The 21,248-nt window shown below is 51.5% G+C and overlaps 1 protein-coding gene across 9 annotated transcripts in view; it reads right to left on the minus strand.

Moving 5' to 3' along the window:
• paplna (papilin a, proteoglycan-like sulfated glycoprotein) overlaps window positions 1-21,248 on the minus strand; it is a 420,656-nt gene that overhangs the window by 29,431 nt on the left and 369,977 nt on the right. For all 9 annotated transcript variants that reach the window (XM_073040502.1, XM_073040509.1, XM_073040506.1 and 6 more), the window contains 3 exons: window positions 14,460-14,589; window positions 6,796-7,066; window positions 6,332-6,469 (listed from right to left, as the gene is read on the minus strand). In XM_073040502.1, coding sequence (XP_072896603.1) covers window positions 6,332-6,469; window positions 6,796-7,066; window positions 14,460-14,589 — 539 coding nt within the window. The remainder of the gene's footprint in view (window positions 1-6,331; window positions 6,470-6,795; window positions 7,067-14,459; window positions 14,590-21,248) is intronic.

The raw sequence follows: 21,248 nt of genomic DNA on the forward strand, positions 1-21,248 counted from the left end.
CCACCTCTCCTGACCTTGGTCCTCCCCACTGATGCTGCAGGCTGTAGTCTCTGTCTGTACACTGGGAGTAGAAGAACAGCCAGGTGATCAGACTTTCCAAAGTGCGGGCATGGGATGGCACAGCAAGCGTTCTTGATGATGGTATAACAGTGGTAAAGTGTGTTTGCTCCTCTGGTTCAACAGGTGATATGTAGTTGTTCAGAGATGTCTTCAAAATGGCCTGATTGAAATCTCTTGCAACGATAAGAAAGGCACCTGGCTGCGCTGTTTGCTCAGATTCTCCAGTACCTTCTTAATGTTGGCCTGAGGTGGAATGTACACTGCTTTCAGGATGATGGCGGAAAACTCCCTCGGCAGAAAAAATGGATATCTGATTGCCAGATGTTTCAGATTGGGTGAGAAGGATTTAGACAAAACCACCACAACTGCAAACCATCATAAAACATACTCCCCCTCCTCTACCTTCAAAAGGCTCATCTGTCCTGTCTTTGTGGGCTGCAGTGCTGTGTCCAAAATGGTGGAGGTGAACCATGTTTTAATGAAGTACAAGACACAGTAGTCCCTCAAATCCCTTTGGTACTGCAGTCTTGCTCTAGGGTCTTCAATTACATTTTCCAGAGAGTGTATATTTGTCAGCTGGATAGTCATGAATAGGGGTTGGTGGGGGGGGGGGGGGGGGGGGAGGGTGGCCTAAGGCCTCTGTGTTTCAATCGTACCTGTGGCTCAGCTTTTGTTTTCTTAAAGTGGAACTGCACTTGCAACCCAGGTGTACCATCTAGGATCTGCCAGTTTTGAGTGTCAATGGATATTTTAAGCATCTTAAAAGGATGCTGCTTAATGAAGTATCCGTAGCTGTGACTGAACTTCAGATGTTGTAGTCCTAAACAATAATATTTGACCAGTCCCTGCATGCAAACTGTTGCACTTATCAGTGCTATCTTGATCAGGGGTAGATCCCTTTCACATTCTCTCGATATCGCTGATAACCTTCCCTCAATAGGGGGACCTGAATCGAATGCATTATTCTCAATGCCACCTAACCAGAGTTGCAACATAACTTCTCGACTCCTGAACTCAGTGCTTCACCTGGCAAAGACAAGCCTTCTTTACCACTTTACCATCATGTGTGGCCACTTCCAGGAAGCTATGGTCTTTGACATCACGTCAAAACCACTCTGTACATCAACAATGTACAGATTCTTGCCATTATTTTACATTTGACGTCTCAAAGTGCAACACTTCACACTTGCCCAGGTTAAACTCCATTTCTCTTCACCAGCCTCTATGCTATGCATGACACAATCTTTGTATCATCTGCGAACTTACGAACCCACCAATTGATGTTTTTATTCAAGTCACTGGTAGAGCAGAGACTCTATGGTAGACCACTACTCATACTCCTTCATCCAGGATCAGTCCCATCCACCATGGCTATTTGTCTTCTTTGGGCAAGCCAAGTCCAAATCCAAATGGCTAAGTGCACCCTAACCTTCTAGATGGGGCTGCTCTGAGGGTACTTATCAAACACCTACCATGTAAACACACTGGAGACACTGTTTACTTCACTGAACTTTGGAAGTTTTGGAACTTTATAAGCAATGCTGTATCAGGAGAACGACCACACTACCCCCACCCCACCAGCACCTCACATCACCAATGACCACCCAACCCCCACCCCACCAGCACCTCACATCACCAATGACCACCCTACCCCCACCCCACCAGCACCTCACAACACCAATGACCACCGAACCCCCACCCCACCAGCTCCTCACATCACCAACAACCACCCTACCCCCACCCGACCAGCACCTCACAACACCAATGACCACTCTACCCCCACCCGACCAGCACCTCACAACACCAATGACCACAATATCCCCACCCCACCGGCACCTCACATCACCAATGACCATCCTACCCCCACCCCACCGGCACCTCACATCACCAACAACCACCCAACCCCCACCCCACCGGCACCTCACATCACCAACAACCACCCAACCCCCACCCCACCGGCACCTCACATCACCAATGACCATCCTACCCCCACCCCACCGGCACCTCACATCACCAACAACCACCCTACCCCCATCCCACCAGCACCTCACATCACCAATGACCACCGAACCCCCACCCCACCAGCACCTCACAACACCAATGACCACCGAACCCCCACCCCACCAGCTCCTCACATCACCAACAACCACCCTACCCCCACCCGACCAGCACCTCACAACACCAATGACCACTCTACCCCCACCCGACCAGCACCTCACAACACCAATGACCACAATATCCCCACCCCACCGGCACCTCACATCACCAATGACCATCCTACCCCCACCCCACCGGCACCTCACATCACCAACAACCACCCAACCCCCACCCCACCGGCACCTCACATCACCAACAACCACCCTACCCCCATCCCAGCAGCACCTCACATCACCAACAACCACCCTACCCCCACCCCACCAGCACCTCACAACACCAATGACCACCCTACCCCCACGCCACCAGCACCTCAAAACACCAATGACCACCCTACCCCCACCCCACCAGCACCTCACATCACCAACAACCACCCTACCCCCATCCCACCAGCACCTCACAACACCAATGACCACCCTACCCCCACGCCACCAGCACCACACAACACCAATGACCACCCAACCCCCACCCCACCAGCTCCTCACATCACCAATGACCACCCTACCCCCATCCCACCAGCACCTCACATCACCAATGACCACCCAACCCCCACCCCACCAGCACCTCACAACACCAATGACCACCCTACCCCACCCCACCAGCACCTCACAACACCAATGATCACCCTACCCCACCCCACCAGCACCTCACAACACCAATGATCACCCTACCCCACCCCACCAGCACCTCACAACACCAATGACCACCCTACCTCCACCCCACCAGCACCTCACAACACCAATGACCACCCTACCCCCACCCCACCAGCACCTCACATCACCAACGACCACCCTACCCCCACCCCACCAGCACCTCACATCACCAACAACCACCCAACCCCCACCCCACCAGCTCCTCACATCACCAATGACCACCCTACCCCCACCCCACCAGCACCTCACATCACCAACAACCACCCAACCCCCACCCCACCAGCACCTCACATCACCAACAACCACCCAACCCCCACCCCACCAGCTCCTCACATCACCAACAACCACCCTACCCCCACCCCACCGGCACCTCACATCACCAACAACCACCCAACCCCCACCCCACCAGCTCCTCACATCACCAACAACCACCCTACCCCCACCCCACCAGCACCTCACATCACCAACAACCACCCAACCCCCACCCCACCAGCTCCTCACATCACCAACAACCACCCAACCCCCACCCCACCAGCACCTCACATCACCAACAACCACCCTACCCCCACGCCACCAGCACCTCACAACACCAATGACCACCCTACCCCCACGCCACCAGCACCTCACAACACCAATGACCACCCTACCCCCACGCCACCAGCACCTCACAACACCAATGACCACCCTACCCCCACCCCACCAGCACCTCACATCACCAACAACCACCCTACCCCCATCCCACCAGCACCTCACAACACCAATGACCACCCTACCCCCACCCCACCAGCACCTCACATCACCAACAACCACCCTACCCCCATCCCACCAGCACCTCACATCACCAACAACCACCCTACCCCCATCCCACCAGCACCTCACAACACCAATGACCACCCTACCCCCATCCCACCAGCACCTCACATCACCAACAACCACCCAACCCCCACCCCACCAGCACCTCACATCACCAATGACCACCCTACCCCACCCCACCAGCACCTCACAACACCAATGATCACCCTACCCCCACCCCACCGGCACCTCACAACACCAATGATCACCCTACCCCACCCCACCAGCACCTCACAACACCAACAACCACCCATCCCCCACCCCACCAGCACCTCACAACACCAATGATCACCCTACCCCCACCCCACCAGCACCTCACAACACCAATGATCACCCTACCCCACCCCACCAGCACCTCACAACACCAATGATCACCCTACCCCACCCCACCAGCACCTCACAACACCAATGACCACCCTACCTCCACCCCACCAGCACCTCACAACACCAATGACCACCCTACCCCCACCCCACCAGCACCTCACAACACCAATGATCACCCTACCCCACCCCACCAGCACCTCACATCACCAACAACCACCCTACCCCCACGCCACCAGCACCTCACAACACCAATGACCACCCTACCCCCACGCCACCAGCACCTCACAACACCAATGACCACCCTACCCCCACGCCACCAGCACCTCACAACACCAATGACCACCCTACCCCCACCCCACCAGCACCTCACATCACCAACAACCACCCTACCCCCATCCCACCAGCACCTCACAACACCAATGACCACCCTACCCCCACCCCACCAGCACCTCACATCACCAACAACCACCCTACCCCCATCCCACCAGCACCTCACATCACCAACAACCACCCTACCCCCATCCCACCAGCACCTCACAACACCAATGACCACCCTACCCCCATCCCACCAGCACCTCACATCACCAACAACCACCCAACCCCCACCCCACCAGCACCTCACATCACCAATGACCACCCTACCCCACCCCACCAGCACCTCACAACACCAATGATCACCCTACCCCCACCCCACCGGCACCTCACAACACCAATGATCACCCTACCCCACCCCACCAGCACCTCACAACACCAACAACCACCCATCCCCCACCCCACCAGCACCTCACAACACCAATGATCACCCTACCCCCACCCCACCAGCACCTCACAACACCAATGATCACCCTACCCCACCCCACCAGCACCTCACAACACCAATGATCACCCTACCCCACCCCACCAGCACCTCACAACACCAATGACCACCCTACCTCCACCCCACCAGCACCTCACAACACCAATGACCACCCTACCCCCACCCCACCAGCACCTCACAACACCAATGATCACCCTACCCCACCCCACCAGCACCTCACATCACCAACAACCACCCAACCCCCACCCCACCAGCTCCTCACATCACCAACAACCACCCTACCCCCACCCCACCAGCACCTCACATCACCAACAACCACCCAACCCCCACCCCACCAGCTCCTCACATCACCAATGACCACCCTACCCCCACCCCACCAGCACCTCACATCACCAACAACCACCCAACCCCCACCCCACCAGCACCTCACATCACCAACAACCACCCAACCCCCACCCCACCAGCTCCTCACATCACCAACAACCACCCTACCCCCACCCCACCAGCACCTCACATCACCAACAACCACCCAACCCCCACCCCACCAGCACCTCACATCACCAACAACCACCCAACCCCCACCCCACCAGCACCTCACATCACCAACAACAACCCTACCCCCACCCCACCAGCTCCTCACAACACCAACGACCACCCAACCCCCACCCCACCAGCACCTCACAACACCAATGACCACCCTACCCCCACCCCACCAGCACCTCACAACACCAATGATCACCCTACCCCACCCCACCAGCACCTCACAACACCAACAACCACCCATCCCCCACCCCACCAGCACCTCACATCACCAACGACCACCCTACCCCCACCCCACCAGCACCTCACATCACCAACGACCACCCAACCCCCACCCCACCAGCTCCTCACATCACCAATGACCACCCTACCCCCATCCCACCAGCACCTCACATCACCAACAACCACCCAACCCCCACCCCACCAGCACCTCACATCACCAACAACCACCCAACCCCCACCCCACCAGCTCCTCACATCACCAACAACCACCCTACCCCCACCCCACCAGCACCTCACATCACCAACAACCACCCAACCCCCACCCCACCAGCACCTCACATCACCAACAACCACCCAACCCCCACCCCACCAGCACCTCACATCACCAACAACCACCCTACCCCCACCCCACCAGCTCCTCACGTAGAGCCACTGCCTCACAGCAACAATGACTTGACTTCAATCCTGATCTCTGGTGCCATCAGTGTACAGCTTCTACTTCTCTGTGACCGTGTGGGTTTCCTCCAGCTGTCCAGTTTCTTCCCACAACCTAAAGAGGTGAGGGCTGGTGGGGTAATTAGCTGTGTAATTGGCCTCAGTTTAGTGTAGGTGAGGAGATCAGTGTGGGAAGGATACAACTGGGAAAGAGAGAAAATAGCTTGGGGAGTGAGATGGGGTTGCCTACGTGGAGCAGCAATTACTGAGTTACCTAGGTGAATACACTGGCCTCCCATTTCGGCGCCACTCCACATGAAGAGATGGTGAGGCATCCACTCTGCACAGTAACCGAGCTGTTTCCCCAAGCCTGGCCTCCACAGACACTGGATCCCCTCGATCTATCTGTAACCTGTTGAGAGCAAGAGAAACTGGGGTGAATCAGAGATCAGAAAACAGCTCAGCTGAGAGTATGGTGCACTGGAGATCACGTGGTATGGAGATCCCGCTGGGCTGGAGCAGCAATGGAAGGGTTTGCTGGTGTGTGTGTACAGGGGGTGGGAGTGTGTACACAGAGCATGTAGCATCTGTTTGTAGCTGTGCAATCTCAGGCTGCAGATACATTGCTTGAATGCGCATGGGCTGAGTACACGAGGTGTACAGGGGTGCAGCATGTGGGAGCTATCTGTGTGAAAAGTTCTTTGTCTGGATGTGGGGATGGGTTCCCCATGAATTTACCTATAGACAGGCTGCTCGCGCTCAGAGGGAGATGGGTCACTGTTGGATGAACGTCCAGCTTGGTTCTGCCACTCTGTGTGAGAACCCTCCAATGCAGTCCTCTTGCACTGACGCAAACACTCATCCTCCGTCTCAAAGTTGTTCTGGTTTCCGTGACAACCCCCATACCAGAAGCGGTTACAGACGGCAGATTCGGGGATGAAAAACCAGCGGACGGTCCAGTCTGTACATGGGCCATTGGCAAACAGGAGCTGGCAGTGGGACGGGTATGCTGTGGACAGGCAGGAAGCAGCAGGGTTAATGCAGCCTTCACACTGACAGCCTTCACTGCACCTTGCAACCAAAATCCCTCAACCCACAGATTCCCCACCACACCACTAACCCTCACCCCACAGATCCCCCACCACACCACTAACCCTCACCCCACAGATCCCCCACCACACCACTAACCCTCACCCCACAGATCCCACCACACCACTAACCCTCACCCCACAGATCCCCCACCACACCACTAACCCTCACGCCACCACACCACTAACCCTCACCCCAGATCCCCCACCACACCACTAACCCTCACCCCACAGATCCCCCACCACACCACTAACCCTCACGCCACCACACCACTAACCCTCACCCCAGATCCCCCACCACACCACTAACCCTCACCCCACAGATCCCCCACCACACCACTAACCCTCAACCTGACAGATCCCCCACCACACCACTAACCCTCACCCCAGATCCCCCACCACACCACTAACCCTCAACCTGACAGATCCCCCACCACACCACTAACCCTCACCCCAAAGATCCCCCACCACACCACTAACCCTCAACCTGACAGATCCCCCACCACACCACTAACCCTCACCCCACAGATCCCCCACCACACCACTAACCCTCACCCCACAGATCCCCCACCACATCACTAACCCTCACCCCAAAGATCCCCCGCCACACCACTAACCTTCACCCCACAGATCCCCCACCACACCACTAACCCTCACCCCACAGATCCCCCACCACATCACTAACCCTCACCCCAAAGATCCCCCACCACACCACTAACCCCCACCCCACAGATCCCCCACCACACCACTAACCCTCAACCTGACAGATCCCCCACCACACCACTAACCCTCAGCGAACAGATCCCCCACCACACCACTAACCCTCACCCCACAGATCCCACCACACCACTAACCCTCACCCCAAAGATCCCCCACCACACCACTAACCCTCACCCCACAGATCCCCCACCACAACACTAACCCTCACCCCAGATCCCCCAACACACCACTAACCCTCACCCCACAGATCCCCCACCACACCACTAACCCTCACCCCAGATCCCCCAACACACCACTAACCCTCACCCCACAGATCCCCCACCACACCACTAACCCTCACCCCACAGATCCCCCACCACACCACTAACCCTCACCCCAGATCCCCCAACACACCACTAACCCTCACCCCACAGATCCCCCACCACACCACTAACCCTCACCCCAAAGATCCCCCACCACACCACTAACCCTCACCCCACAGATCCCCCACCACAACACTAACCCTCACCCCACAGATCTCCCACCACACCACTAACCCTCACCCCACAGATCCCCCACCACACCACTAACCCTCACCCCAGATCCCCCACCACACCACTAACCCTCACCCCACAGATCCCCCACCACACCACTAACCCTCACCCCAAAGATCCCCCACCACACCACTAACCCTCACCCCAAAGATCCCCCACCACACCACTAACCCTCAACCTGACAGATCCCCCACCACATCACTAACCCTCACCCCAAAGATCCCCCACCACACCACTAACCTTCACCCCACAGATCCCCCACCACACCACTAACCCTCACCCCACAGATCCCCCACCACACCACTAACCCTCACCCCACAGATCCCCCCACCACACCACTAACCCTCAGCGAACAGATCCCCCACCACACCACTAACCCTCACCCCTCAGATCCCACCACACCACTAACCCTCACCCCAAAGATCCCCCACCACACCACTAACCCTCACCCCACAGATCCCCCACCACACCACTAACCCTCACCCCACAGATCCCCCACCACACCACTAACCCTCACCCCAAAGATCCCCCACCACACCACTAACCCTCACCCCACAGATCCCCCACCACACCACTAACCCTCACCCCAAAGATCCCCCAACACACCACTAACCCTCACGCCACCACACCACTAACCCTCACCCCAGATCCCCCACCACACCACTAACCCTCAGCGAACAGACCCCCCACCACACCACTAACCCTCAGCGAATAGATCCCCCACCACACCACTAACCCCCAGCGAACAGATCCCCCACCACACCACTAACCCTCACCCCACAGATCCCCCACCACATCACTAACCCTCACCCCAAAGATCCCCCACCACACCACTAACCCTCACCCCAAAGATCCCCCACCACACCACTAACCCTCACCCCACAGATCCCCCACCACAACACTAACCCTCACCCCACAGATCTCCCACCACACCACTAACCCTCACCCCACAGATCCCCCACCACACCACTAACCCTCAGCGAACAGATCCCCCACCACACCACTAACCCTCACCCCAAAGATCCCCCACCACACCACTAACCCTCACCCCAAAGATCCCCCACCACACCACTAACCCTCAACCTGACAGATCCCCCACCACACCACTAACCCTCACCCCAAAGATCCCCCACCACACCACTAACCCTCAACCTGACAGATCCCCCACCACACCACTAACCCTCACCCCACAGATCCCCCACCACATCACTAACCCACACCCCAAAGATCCCCCACCACACCACTAACCCTCACCCCACAGATCCCCCACCACACCACTAACCCTCACCCCACAGATCCCCCACCACATCACTAACCTTCACCCCACAGATCCCCCACCACACCACTAACCCTCACCCCACAGATCCCCCACCACACCACTAACCCTCACCCCACAGATCCCCCCACAACACCACTAACCCTCAGCGAACAGATCCCCCACCACACCACTAACCCTCACCCCACAGATCCCACCACACCACTAACCCTCAGCGAACAGACCCCCCACCACACCACTAACCCTCAGCGAATAGATCCCCCACCACACCACTAACCCCCAGCGAACAGATCCCCCACCACACCACTAACCCTCACCCCACAGATCCCCCACCACATCACTAACCCTCACCCCAAAGATCCCCCACCACACCACTAACCCTCACCCCACAGATCCCCCCACCACACCACTAACCCTCAGCGAACAGATCCCCCACCACACCACTAACCCTCACCCCACAGATCCCACCACACCACTAACCCTCACCCCAAAGATCCCCCACCACACCACTAACCCTCACCCCACAGATCCCCCACCACACCACTAACCCTCACCTCACAGATCCCCCACCATACCACTAACCCTCAGCGAATAGATACCCCACCACACCACTAACCCCCAGCGAACAGATCCCCCACCACACCACTAACCCTCTCCCCACAGATTCCCCACCACACCACTAACCCTCACTCCACAGATCCCCCCACCACACCACTAACCCTCAACCTCACAGATTCCCCTCCACACCACTAACCCTCAGCCCACAGATCCCCCACCACACCACTAACCCTCAGCCCACAGATCCCCCACCACTCCACTAACCCTCAGCGAACAGATCCCCCACCACACCACTAACAGTCAGCCCACCACACCAAGAACCCTCACCCCACAGATCCCCCAAAGCACTGAGCTGTGTCCTCACCCTCACCCTTGTCTCAATACACTTCATCTCAGCAGTTCCCCGGCTCTGAAATTTCCATCGCTGTTCCTATGGCACGTTACGTTATTTTTCCAGATTGTGGTTCTATATAAATGCTGGTGTTTGTTGTAAGTGTTGCTAACCAGCCCACTCTGGAGCGCCCATGGAGAGGGAGATGAGGGTCGGGGCTATAAGACCATAAGCTATAGAAGCACAAGTAGACCATTCGGCCAGTCAAGTCTGCTCTGCCATTCAATCATGGGATGATCCAATTCTTCCAATTATCTCCACTCCCCTGCCTTCTCCCCATACCCTTTGATGCCCTGGCTAATCAATAACCTATCTATCTCTGCCTTAACTGACTTGGCTTCCACAGCAGCTCGTGGCAACAAATTCCACAGATTTACCACTCTCTGACTGAAGTAATTGCTCCACATCTCTGTTCTCAACATCACATCCCTGCTCTTATGTTCTACACCTCTGGAAATGAATGCCAGCATTGCATTCACCTTCTTCACAACTGACTCAACCTGGAGGTATCTTGCACAAGGACTCCCAAGTCCCTTTGCATCTCTGCATTTTGAAATCTCTTCCCATCTAAATAATAGTCTGCCCGTTTATTTCTTCCACCAAAGTGCATGACCATACACATTATATTTCATTTGTCACTTCTTTGCCCAGTCCCCTAAACTATCTTATGTCTCTCTGCAGGCTTTCTATTTCCTCAAAACTACCCGCTCTACCACCTAACTTTGTATCATTGGCAAATTTAGCAACAAATCCATTAATCCCATAGTCCAAATCATCCACATACATCGTAAAAGGCAGCGGTCCCAACACCGACCCCTGTGGAACTTCCACTGGTAACCGGCAGCCAGCCAGAATAGGATCTTTTTTTTCCCACTCTCTGTTTTCTGCTGATCAGCCAGTACTCCACCTATGCTAGTAACGTCCCTGTAATTTCATGGGCTCTTATCTTGCTAGTGCGGCACCTTGTCAAAGGCCTTCTGAAAATCAAAGTACACTACATCTACTACATCTCCTTTGTTTACCCTACTTGTCATTTCTCAAAATACATTAGTCAGGCAGGATTTTCCTTTCAGGAAACCATGCTGGCCCACCTTGTCATGTGCCTCCAGGTACTCCGTAATCTCATCCTTAACAATCAATTCCAACCACTGATGTCATGCCAGCAGGTCTATAGTTTCCTTTCCGCTGCCTCCCACCCTTCTTAAATAGCAGAGTAACATTTGCAATTTTCCAGTCATCCAGTACAATGCCAGAATCCATTGATTCTTGAAAGATCAGTGTTAATGCCTCCGCAATCTTTCCAGCTACGTCCTTCAGAACCCGAAGGTGCATTCCATCAGGTCCAGGAGATTTATCCACCCTCAAACCATTACCGTAAATTCTGGTGTATAAGCTGAAAATCTGGCCCTACATTTTGGTCCTAAAATTAGGGTGTCGGCTTTTATAGAGGGTGTCAACTTTGGAAAAACAAATACACGGAAGACAGGTCGTATTTATTGGCTGCTTTTGAGTCAAATTTGTTCCACTGTCGACGCATGAATTCTTTGAATGGTTTGTTTAAACTCACATCTAGTGGCTGGAGCATGGAGATCAAACCACCGGGGATAACTGCAATCTCCGTATTTTCAGCTTTCAGTGCTGCTTTTGTCTCACCTGACAAGTGCGCTTTGAACATGTCCCAGACAAGTAGCGACTTTTCTTTCCCGAAACCTTCGGGACGTCAACGCCACACCTCTTTAACCCACTTCAAGCAACCCGCTTCATCCATCCAGCAGTGTTCTTGAATGTAAACAACACCCCGCAGGAATTTTCTGAGCAATCTTTGTTTTTTGTCTCAACACAAGATCACGTCTATTCATAAATCGGGTGCACCAACTTCGTGTAGCTTTGAAATTTTTGCTGACTTCACGGTGTTTTTTATCCCATTTCAACGCTTGAACTCGAATCATTTCTCTGGTAACAATGTATCCAGACTGGTGGTTCACCCACCTTAAAACTTTTTCTTCGAGTTCTGGCCACTGGCATGTTTTCCCATGGTTTGCAAATTTTGTCTTTGGCATTTCCCTCAGCATGTCCTCTGCCCTTCTCCACTCTCTCACTTGTTTCTTGTTTACACTAAACTCCACATGGGAGGTTAGTTAAGAAGATTCAGTCGCTAGCTATACATGGTGAGGTAGTAAATTGGATTAGACATTGACTCAATGGGAGAAGTCAGAGAGTGGTAGTGGAGGATTGCTTCTCTGAGTGGAGGCCTGTGACTAGTGGTGTGCCACAGGGATCAGTGCTGGGTCCATTGTTATTTGTCATCTATATCAATGATCTGGATGATAATGTGGTAAATTGGATCAGCAAATTTGCTGATGATACAAAGACTAGAGGTGTAGTGGACAGTGAGGAAGGTTTTCAAAGCTTGCAGAGGGATTTGGACCAACTGGAAAAATGGGCTGAAAGTGGCAGATGGAGTTTAATACAGACAAGTGTGAGGTATTGCACTTTGGAAGGACAAACCAAGGTAGAACATACAGGGTAAATGGTAGGGCACTGAGGAGTGCAGTAGAACAGAGGGATCTGGGAATACAGGTACAAAATTCCCTAAAAGTGGTGTCACAAGTAGATAGGGTAGTAAAGAAAGCTTTTGGTACATTGGCCTTTATAAATCAAAGTATTAAGTATAGGAGTTGGAATGTAATGGTGAGGTTGTATGAGGCATTGGTGAGGCCGAATTTGGAGTATTGTGTACAGTTTTGGTCTCTGAATTACAGGAAGGATATTAATAAGGTTGAAAGAGCGCAGAGAAGGTTTACAAGGATGTTGCCAGGATTTGAGAAACTGAGTTACAGAGAAAGGTTGAATAAGTTAGGACTTTATTCCCTGGAGCGTAGAAGAATGAGGGGAGACTTGATAGAGGTATATAAAATTATGATGGGTATAGATAGAATGAATGCAAGCAGGCTTTTTCCACTGAGGCTAGGGGTGGAAAAAACCAGAGGTCATGGGTTAAGGGTGAAGGGAAAAAGTTTAAAAGGAACATGGGGGTGGGGGGTTGACACAGAGCGTGGTGGGAGTGTGGAATGAGCTGCCAGATTAAGTTGTAAATGCAGGCTCACTTTTAACATTTAAGAAAAACTTGGACAGGTACATGGATGAGAGGTCTATGGAGGGATATAGGCCTGGTGCAGATCAGTGGGACTAGGCAGAAAAATGGTTCAGCACAGCCAAGGAGGGCCAAAAGGCCTGTTTCTGTGCTGTAATGTTCTATGGTTCTTAGCAGCAGAATTACTCGTTCCTTTTGCAAAATCAACAACCTTCAGCTTGAAGCCAGCATCATATCGCATTTGTTTTTATCTTTTGTGGTCGTGAACTCAATACTGAGTACACGTACTGATCCCACCACCCCGTGTTATGTTTTAATTAGATTACGATGGGCACTAAATGGTTTCACGGGGGTTACATTTCAGAGGATTCTTTTCCATTGGGAACCTAATCCAAAACTTCCCACCCTGATTTATTTATTAAGAATTCACTTATAATGCTCTACAATGTGTAGGCTTATTTTCTTAGCAGGTACTGGTTCACAAAATTTCCAAGTTCTGAATCCAGCAAAGCATGTGAGATCTTGTGATCTTTTCTGGTTAAATCAAAAAACTCTACAAAAGTACAAAGGTAACATGAAAAAATCACTTTTTTAACCTTGAAAATGGGGAGTTGGGTCAGTTTATACACCAGAATTTACGGTAAGCTTCCTGAGCACCTTCTCCATTGTAATTTTCACTGCACATACTTCAATTCTGTGTGGGAATGGCAGACAGTAAGCGCACATCTCGAGATCTACTTACAGTGGTTGGGCCTGTCTCTGCACCCTTCACCACTTGGTCCCTGGGCAAAGGAGGCCTCATCCTGACAGCAGCCATACATGGAACTCCTGCACTCATCCGGTGGACTGCTCTGGGCCATCACTCTTGGTTCCTACACCAGGGGTGACAAGGCAGTGCTGGTCAATATTTTCACCACCCCAGCTGCCTTTATTGGCCAATTCTTCCCCTCCCATGAGATGATGGTAGCAAGCATGTGCTCTCAGCCCCACCCTGTGCTGGACAGTGCCAAGCTCCCTGGATCTATGCTGATCCAGGTCAGTGTTTCATTACCTGTGGGAGGCCTTTGAGTCAGGATGGATAGGATCACTCAGCACAGTAGGCCCAGACTTGGGCCTGTTGCTGTGGCCACGATAGTCACAAGGCTGATGCAGCTGAGTTTGTGGCCAATGCTGACAACAGGCCATTGATGGCGGGACATATCATTGAATGACAAGGGTAGATGGTAGAGATGGTCCCTGCCTTTCACTTCTGTGGTTACCTGCCACGCCAGGTCGCTTAGGCCTAGATGAAAGTGAACTGTTTGTAGTCATCCCACTTCTGTCCCTGTGTTGAAAGGAATGTCAGTGATGAAGTAGCAGAAGATAGTTAAGGTCTGGGACAAGGAACTCCCACAGTAATGTCCTGGGACTAGGGTGATTGAACACCATTACATCACCTTCCTTTGTGTGAGGGGTGACTGAAGTGCACCCTACTGAGTAGCTTCACCAGGGTTCCCAGTGAACTATTCGAACATAGGGAAATGACCCAAGTCACTGGACACAAGGCTTTAGGGTTTCCTCAACAAGAAGGGAGGGATTGTGTGAGGTGGATGAGTGTAGGGAGGTAGTGAGTGGGAGTAGAAAGTCTGGATCACAGGATGTGGGGTTCTGGGAGGAGGGATGTTGAGGGGTGGGAGATCTGGAAAGATTGCTTGGGGTTAGTAGATTGAGCAGAGGGATGGCAGGCCACAGGAAGCTTTGAAGGTGGAATCATATTGAAGTTTCTGTGCTGTCGGAGTTTGGAGCTGGAGTAGAGTCAGGTAAGGGCAAGGATGGGGGTGGGGAGGATGGGGTCACTGGTCACAGGTGGGTGATTCAGGGTGGGGTTAGCAGGGGGGGAATTCAGTGAGATAGGGTGGAGCATTTGCCTGGATGGGGGTGGGTGAGGTTCAGTGGGTAAGCTTGATGGGGTGGGAGGTCAGGGCTGGTCAAGAGTATGTGAATGAGCGATTGGGGTTTGAGTGGATTGGGGTAGCTTCAGTGAGCCAGGGTGGGGCAGAGTGAAGTTGGATCAGACAGGCAGTGGTGCCAGTGCACCAATGTGGACCCAACAGGTCCTGGGTCCAGTTACTTGTGCCCCCGTCAGTCTGGTAATTGCTGACCTCCCCAGGACCCACTGTTCAATATCATGGCTGGTGGGGGGGTGTGGGTGACAGTGACCATCATGAAGAGTGGGTGTGAGGTTGAGTGAAGCTGTCTCCATTGATTTGACAGGGTCATGTGTAGAGACTTTCTCAACATGGGGTGCTGCACTGTGCATGTTCCAACTCCACTGGAAGTCCTCGCCCAGATGAGTCGTGGTCTACCTGTCTGGGCCTGTGTCACATAGAAAATGGAACAGAACCACATAGGTCGGGCCTCTCAGCACCCCCCCCCCCACAATGTTATGCCAAACCAATGATTAAACCTTAATAATCCAATCCCTCTTCACCACACATTGATCATATCCTCCCCCCCGCCCATTTCTCTACGCATTCATGAGCCTCGCTGTTGCTTAAATGCTCCTATGCTATCTACGTATCTCCATTCTATCCCTGACAGTGATTTCTGTATTTTAAAAAAACTTGCCTACACATCTCCTTTTAACCTAATCCCTCTCACCTTAAATAAGTGCCCTCCAGTGATAGAAACATCGAAAACCTACAGTACAATACCGGCCCTTCGGCCCACAAAGCTGTGCCAAACATGTCCTTACCTTAGAAATTACCTAGGGTTACTCATGGCCCTCTATTTTTCTGAGCTCCATGTACCTGTTCAGGAGTCTCTTAAAAGGCCCCATCGTATCCACCTCCACCACCATCGCCGGCAGCCTAGTATCGCACACTCCAATACTGGGGAGAATATTCTGGCTCTCCTCTCTATGCCTCTCATAATTTTCTCTATTAAATCTCCTCTCCACATCTGCCACTCTGGAGAAAAGGACCAGCTTCTCCTTATAGAACATGTCCTCCAAATCTGACAGCATCCTGGTAAACTATCTCTGCATCCTTTCCAAAGCCACCACATCTTTCTGATAATGAGGCAACTGGAATTCAATGCAAACCTCTAAATATGGCCTAGCAGCTGTAGCATAGCTTCCCAGCTTTTGAATTCAAAGCCTTGACTAACAAAGGCAAGCGTGCCATACACCTTCTACTATCCCAGTGGTCCCCAACGAGGAAACAATATGATTTGGCGATATGAAACGACATGAGTCAGCTGCACCTTTCCTCATTCCCTGTCACGCCCACTGTTGAACTTGAATGCAGCAATATCTTTGCACCAGGGAAAACTGGTTGGCCTCGGGTAACCGGCTGTCTCGTGTGGCTGGTGAGAACTCGAGAAGTGCCGTTGCTGCTGGCCTGGAGCGTGGACAGCCTCTAAACCTGTTTAGCACATCGAATGTTTGTGGGGAACCTGGTGCTAAAATATTTGCAGAAAACCTAATCCAGGTTCTGGGTTTTGTAAGTAGCAGAGCAGCTACCTCGCTGCTATCTACTGAAATTCATCTCTCGAACCAAACTTTTGTCGGCCAATAGATCCTACCTACCTACGGGGGTGGGGCAGGCATGCATCCTGTCGCACTCCTCGCTCGGCCAGTCACTCTCTCCAGACTGCGACTGCCGCAGCCCTGGTACGGGGACCTCCGGCCTTTACCTTGTCCTCTCACTGGTGTGTTGCAATGATTTTATATGTTCATACGAGGAAAATATGCGCTGTGTGTTTAATATCTCAATGTTACTTAAAATGTTTGATACTATTTACTTATAAGTGAGTTATAATTGACTTATCACTATATTCATGCGAGGAAAATATGTGCTGTGTGTTTAATATTAAATTCATTAGATAAACCCTTTTAGAAATGAAATTGAGCGTATTAGCCACTTATAAGTGACTTATAACTTATCACCTATAACTGTTGACTTATCACTGACTGGCACACGTTCAGGAAGGCTGCAACTGATGGTGACTCTACCAACTTAGAGGAGTACACAGCATCAGTGATCAGCTACATCAGCAAGTGCATTGATGATGTTACTCTGTCCAAGTCCATCACTATGCGTGCTAACCAGAAGCCATGGATGACCGCGGAGGTGTGTGTGCTGCTGAGGACCCGTGACTCCATCTTCAGAGCAGGTGACAAGGCAGCTCTAACAACAGCAAGGGCCAAACTGTCCCGGGCCATGAGAGGGGCAAATTGTGCACACGCCCAGCAAATCCACAGGCACTTCCAGGACAGCGGCGACACACTGCGCATGTGGAAGGGCATCCAGGACATCACCAATTACAGGACAACATCACTTAACTGTGCGGGTGTCGCCTCCCTCCCTGATACGCTGAATAACTTCTACGCCCGTTTTGAGGTGGAAAATGATGTGGCGGCAAGGAAGTCCACCCCTCCTACAAATGACCAGGTGCTGTGTCTCACCATGGCCAATATGAGAAGAACCCTGTGCAGGGTCAACCCACGGAAGGCTGCTGGACCAGACAACATTCCTGGTAGAGTGCTCAGAGGATGTGCAGACCAGCTAGCAGATGTTCTCACTGACATCTTCAACATCTCCCTGAGCAGCGCCACCGTTCCAATGTGCTTCAAGGCCGCCACCGCTGTCCCCGTGCCGTAGGTCTTCAGTGTCCTGCCTAAATGACTACCGTCCATCACTTACATCCATCACCATGAAGTCTTTCGAGAGGCTCGTCATGAGGCATATCAAGACCATGCTGCCCCCCTCACCGGACCCCCTGCAGTTTGCGTACCGTCCCAACCACTCAACAGACGGTATTGCCATCACCCTCCACCTGGCCCTAACCCACCTGGACAAAAAAGACACGTACGTTCGAATGCTGTTTATAGACTTCAGTTCAGCATTCAACACAATCATCCCTCAGAAACTGATTGGAAAGCTGAGCCTTCTGGGCCTGAACACCTCCCTCTGCAACTGGATCCTAGACTTCCTGACTGAGAGATCTCAGTCAGTCCAGATCGGGAGCAGCATCACCAACACCATCACACTGAGCACAGGGGTGTGTGCTCAGTTCACTGCTGTTCACTCTGCTGACCCATGACTGTGCCGCAACACACAGCTCAAACCACATCATCAAGTTCGCCGATGACATGACCGTGGTGGGTCTCATCAGCAAGAACAACGAGTCAACTTACAGAGAGGAGGTGCAGCGGCTAACGGACTGGTGCAGAGCCAACAACCTGTCTCTGAATGTGAACAAAAGAGATGGTTGTTGACTTCAGGAGGGCACGGAGCGACCACTCCCCGCTGAACATCGACGGCTCCTCGGAAGAGATTGTAAAGAGCACCAAATTTCTTGGTGTTCACCTGGTGGAGAATCTCACCTGGTCCCTCAACACCAGCTCCATAGCAAAGAAAGCCCAGCAGCGTTTCTACTTTCTGCGAAGGCTGAGGAAAGTCCATCTCCCCCCACCCCCCCCATCCTCATCACATTCTACAGGGGTTGTATTGAGAGTATCCTGAGCAGTTGCATCACTGCCTGGTTCGGAAATTGCACCATCTTGGTTCGCAAGACCCTGTAGCGGATAGTGACGTCAGCTGAGATCATCGGGGTCTCTCTTCCCGACATTACGGACATTTACACTACACACTGCATCCGCAAAGCAAACAGCATTATGAAGGACCCCACACACCCCTCATACAAACTCTTCTCCCTCCTACCATCTGGGAAAAGGCACCAAAGCATTTGGGCTCTCACGCCCAGACCATGTAATAGTTTCTTCCCCCAAGCTATCAGACTCAATACCCATACCCTGGACTGACACCTTACTGCCCTATTGTCTTGTTTATTGTTTATTGTAACGCCTGCACTGTTTTGTGCACTTTATACAGTCCTAGGTAGGTCTGTAGTTTAGTGTAGTTTTGTTTTTCTCTGTGTTGTTTTTTTACATAGTTCAGTCTAGTTTTTGTACTGTGTCATGTAACACCATGGTCCTGAAAAAACATTGTCTCATTTTTACTATGTACTGTACCAGCAGCTATGGTTGAAATGACAATAGAAGTGACTTGACTTGACAATATAGGTCCTATACTCTGGTCGTGATTAACACCCCCACCTCTTTACAACCATATTTACCTGTGATGCCATTTTCAAGGAATTATGGGTCTGTATTCCCAGATCAATGGTATTACAGGAAACCCGATGGCATATCAGGAAAGATACTAACATGGGTAGAAGATTGGATGACTGGCAGGAGACAAACAGTGGGAATAAAGGGGATCTTTTCTGGTTGGCTGATGGTGATTAGTAGTCTTCCGCAGGGGTTGGTGTTGGGACCACCTCTTCAGCTTACATGTCAACTATTTGGATGATGGAATTGATGGCTTTATGGCCAAGTTTGTGGACAATACAAAGGTAGGTGAAGGGGCAGGTGGTGTTGAGGAAGCATGGAGTCTGCAGGAGAACTTAGACAGATCAAAGAAATAGCAGATGCAATACAGTGTAGGGAAGTGTATAGTCATGCACTTTAGTAGAAAGATGTAGACTATTTTCTAAACAGAGAGAAAATTCATATATCAGAGGGGGAAAGGGTCTTGTGAGACCTTGTGCAAGATTCCCTGAAAGTTAAGGATTTAGAAGGAGTAGATTGGGACAATTTGTTTTATGGGAAGGATGTAATAGAGAAATCGAGGTCATTTAAAGGTGAAATTTTGAGGGTACAGAATCTTTATGTTTCTGTTAGGTTGAAAGGAAAGGTTAAAAGTTTGAGAGAGCCATGGTTTTCAAGGGATATTGGAAACTTGGTTAGGAAAAAGAGAGAGATCTACAATAAATCTAGGCAGCATGGAGTAAATGAGGTGCTCGAGGAATATAAAGAATGTAAAAAGAATCTTGAGAAAGAAATTAGAAAAGCTAAAAGAAGATACGAGGTTGCTTTGACAAGTAAGGTGAAAATAAATCCAAAGGGTTTCTACAGTTATATTAATAGCAAAAGGATAGTGAGGGATAAAATGGGTCCCTTAGAGAATCAGAGTGGACAGCTATGTGTGGAGCCAAAAGAGATGGGGGAGATTTTGAACAATTTCTTTTCTTCAGTATTAAATAAGGAGAAGGATATTGAATTGTGTAAGGTAAGGGAAACAAATAGGGAAGATATAGAAACTATGACAATTAAAGAAGAGGAAATGCTGGCTCTTTTAAGGAATATAAAAGTAGATAAATCTCCAGGTCCTGACAGGATGTTCCCTAGGACATTGAGGGAAGATAGTGTAGAAATAGCAGGGGCTCTGACAGAAATATTTCAAATGTCAATAGAAACAGGGATGGTGCCGGAGGATTGGCGTATTGCTCATGTTGTTCCATTGTTTAAAAAGGGTTCTAAGGGTAAACCTAGCAATTATAGGCCTGTAAGTTTGACGTCAGTGATGGATAAATTAATGGAAAGTATTCTTAGAGATGGTATATATAATTACTAGATAGACAGGGTCTGATTAGGAACAGTCAACATAGATTTGCTCGTGGAAGGTCATGTTTGACAAATCTTACT

The sequence above is a fragment of the Hemitrygon akajei genome, chromosome 3 (genome assembly GCF_048418815.1).
Source record: "Hemitrygon akajei chromosome 3, sHemAka1.3, whole genome shotgun sequence".
Lineage (NCBI taxonomy): Eukaryota > Metazoa > Chordata > Chondrichthyes > Myliobatiformes > Dasyatidae > Hemitrygon > Hemitrygon akajei.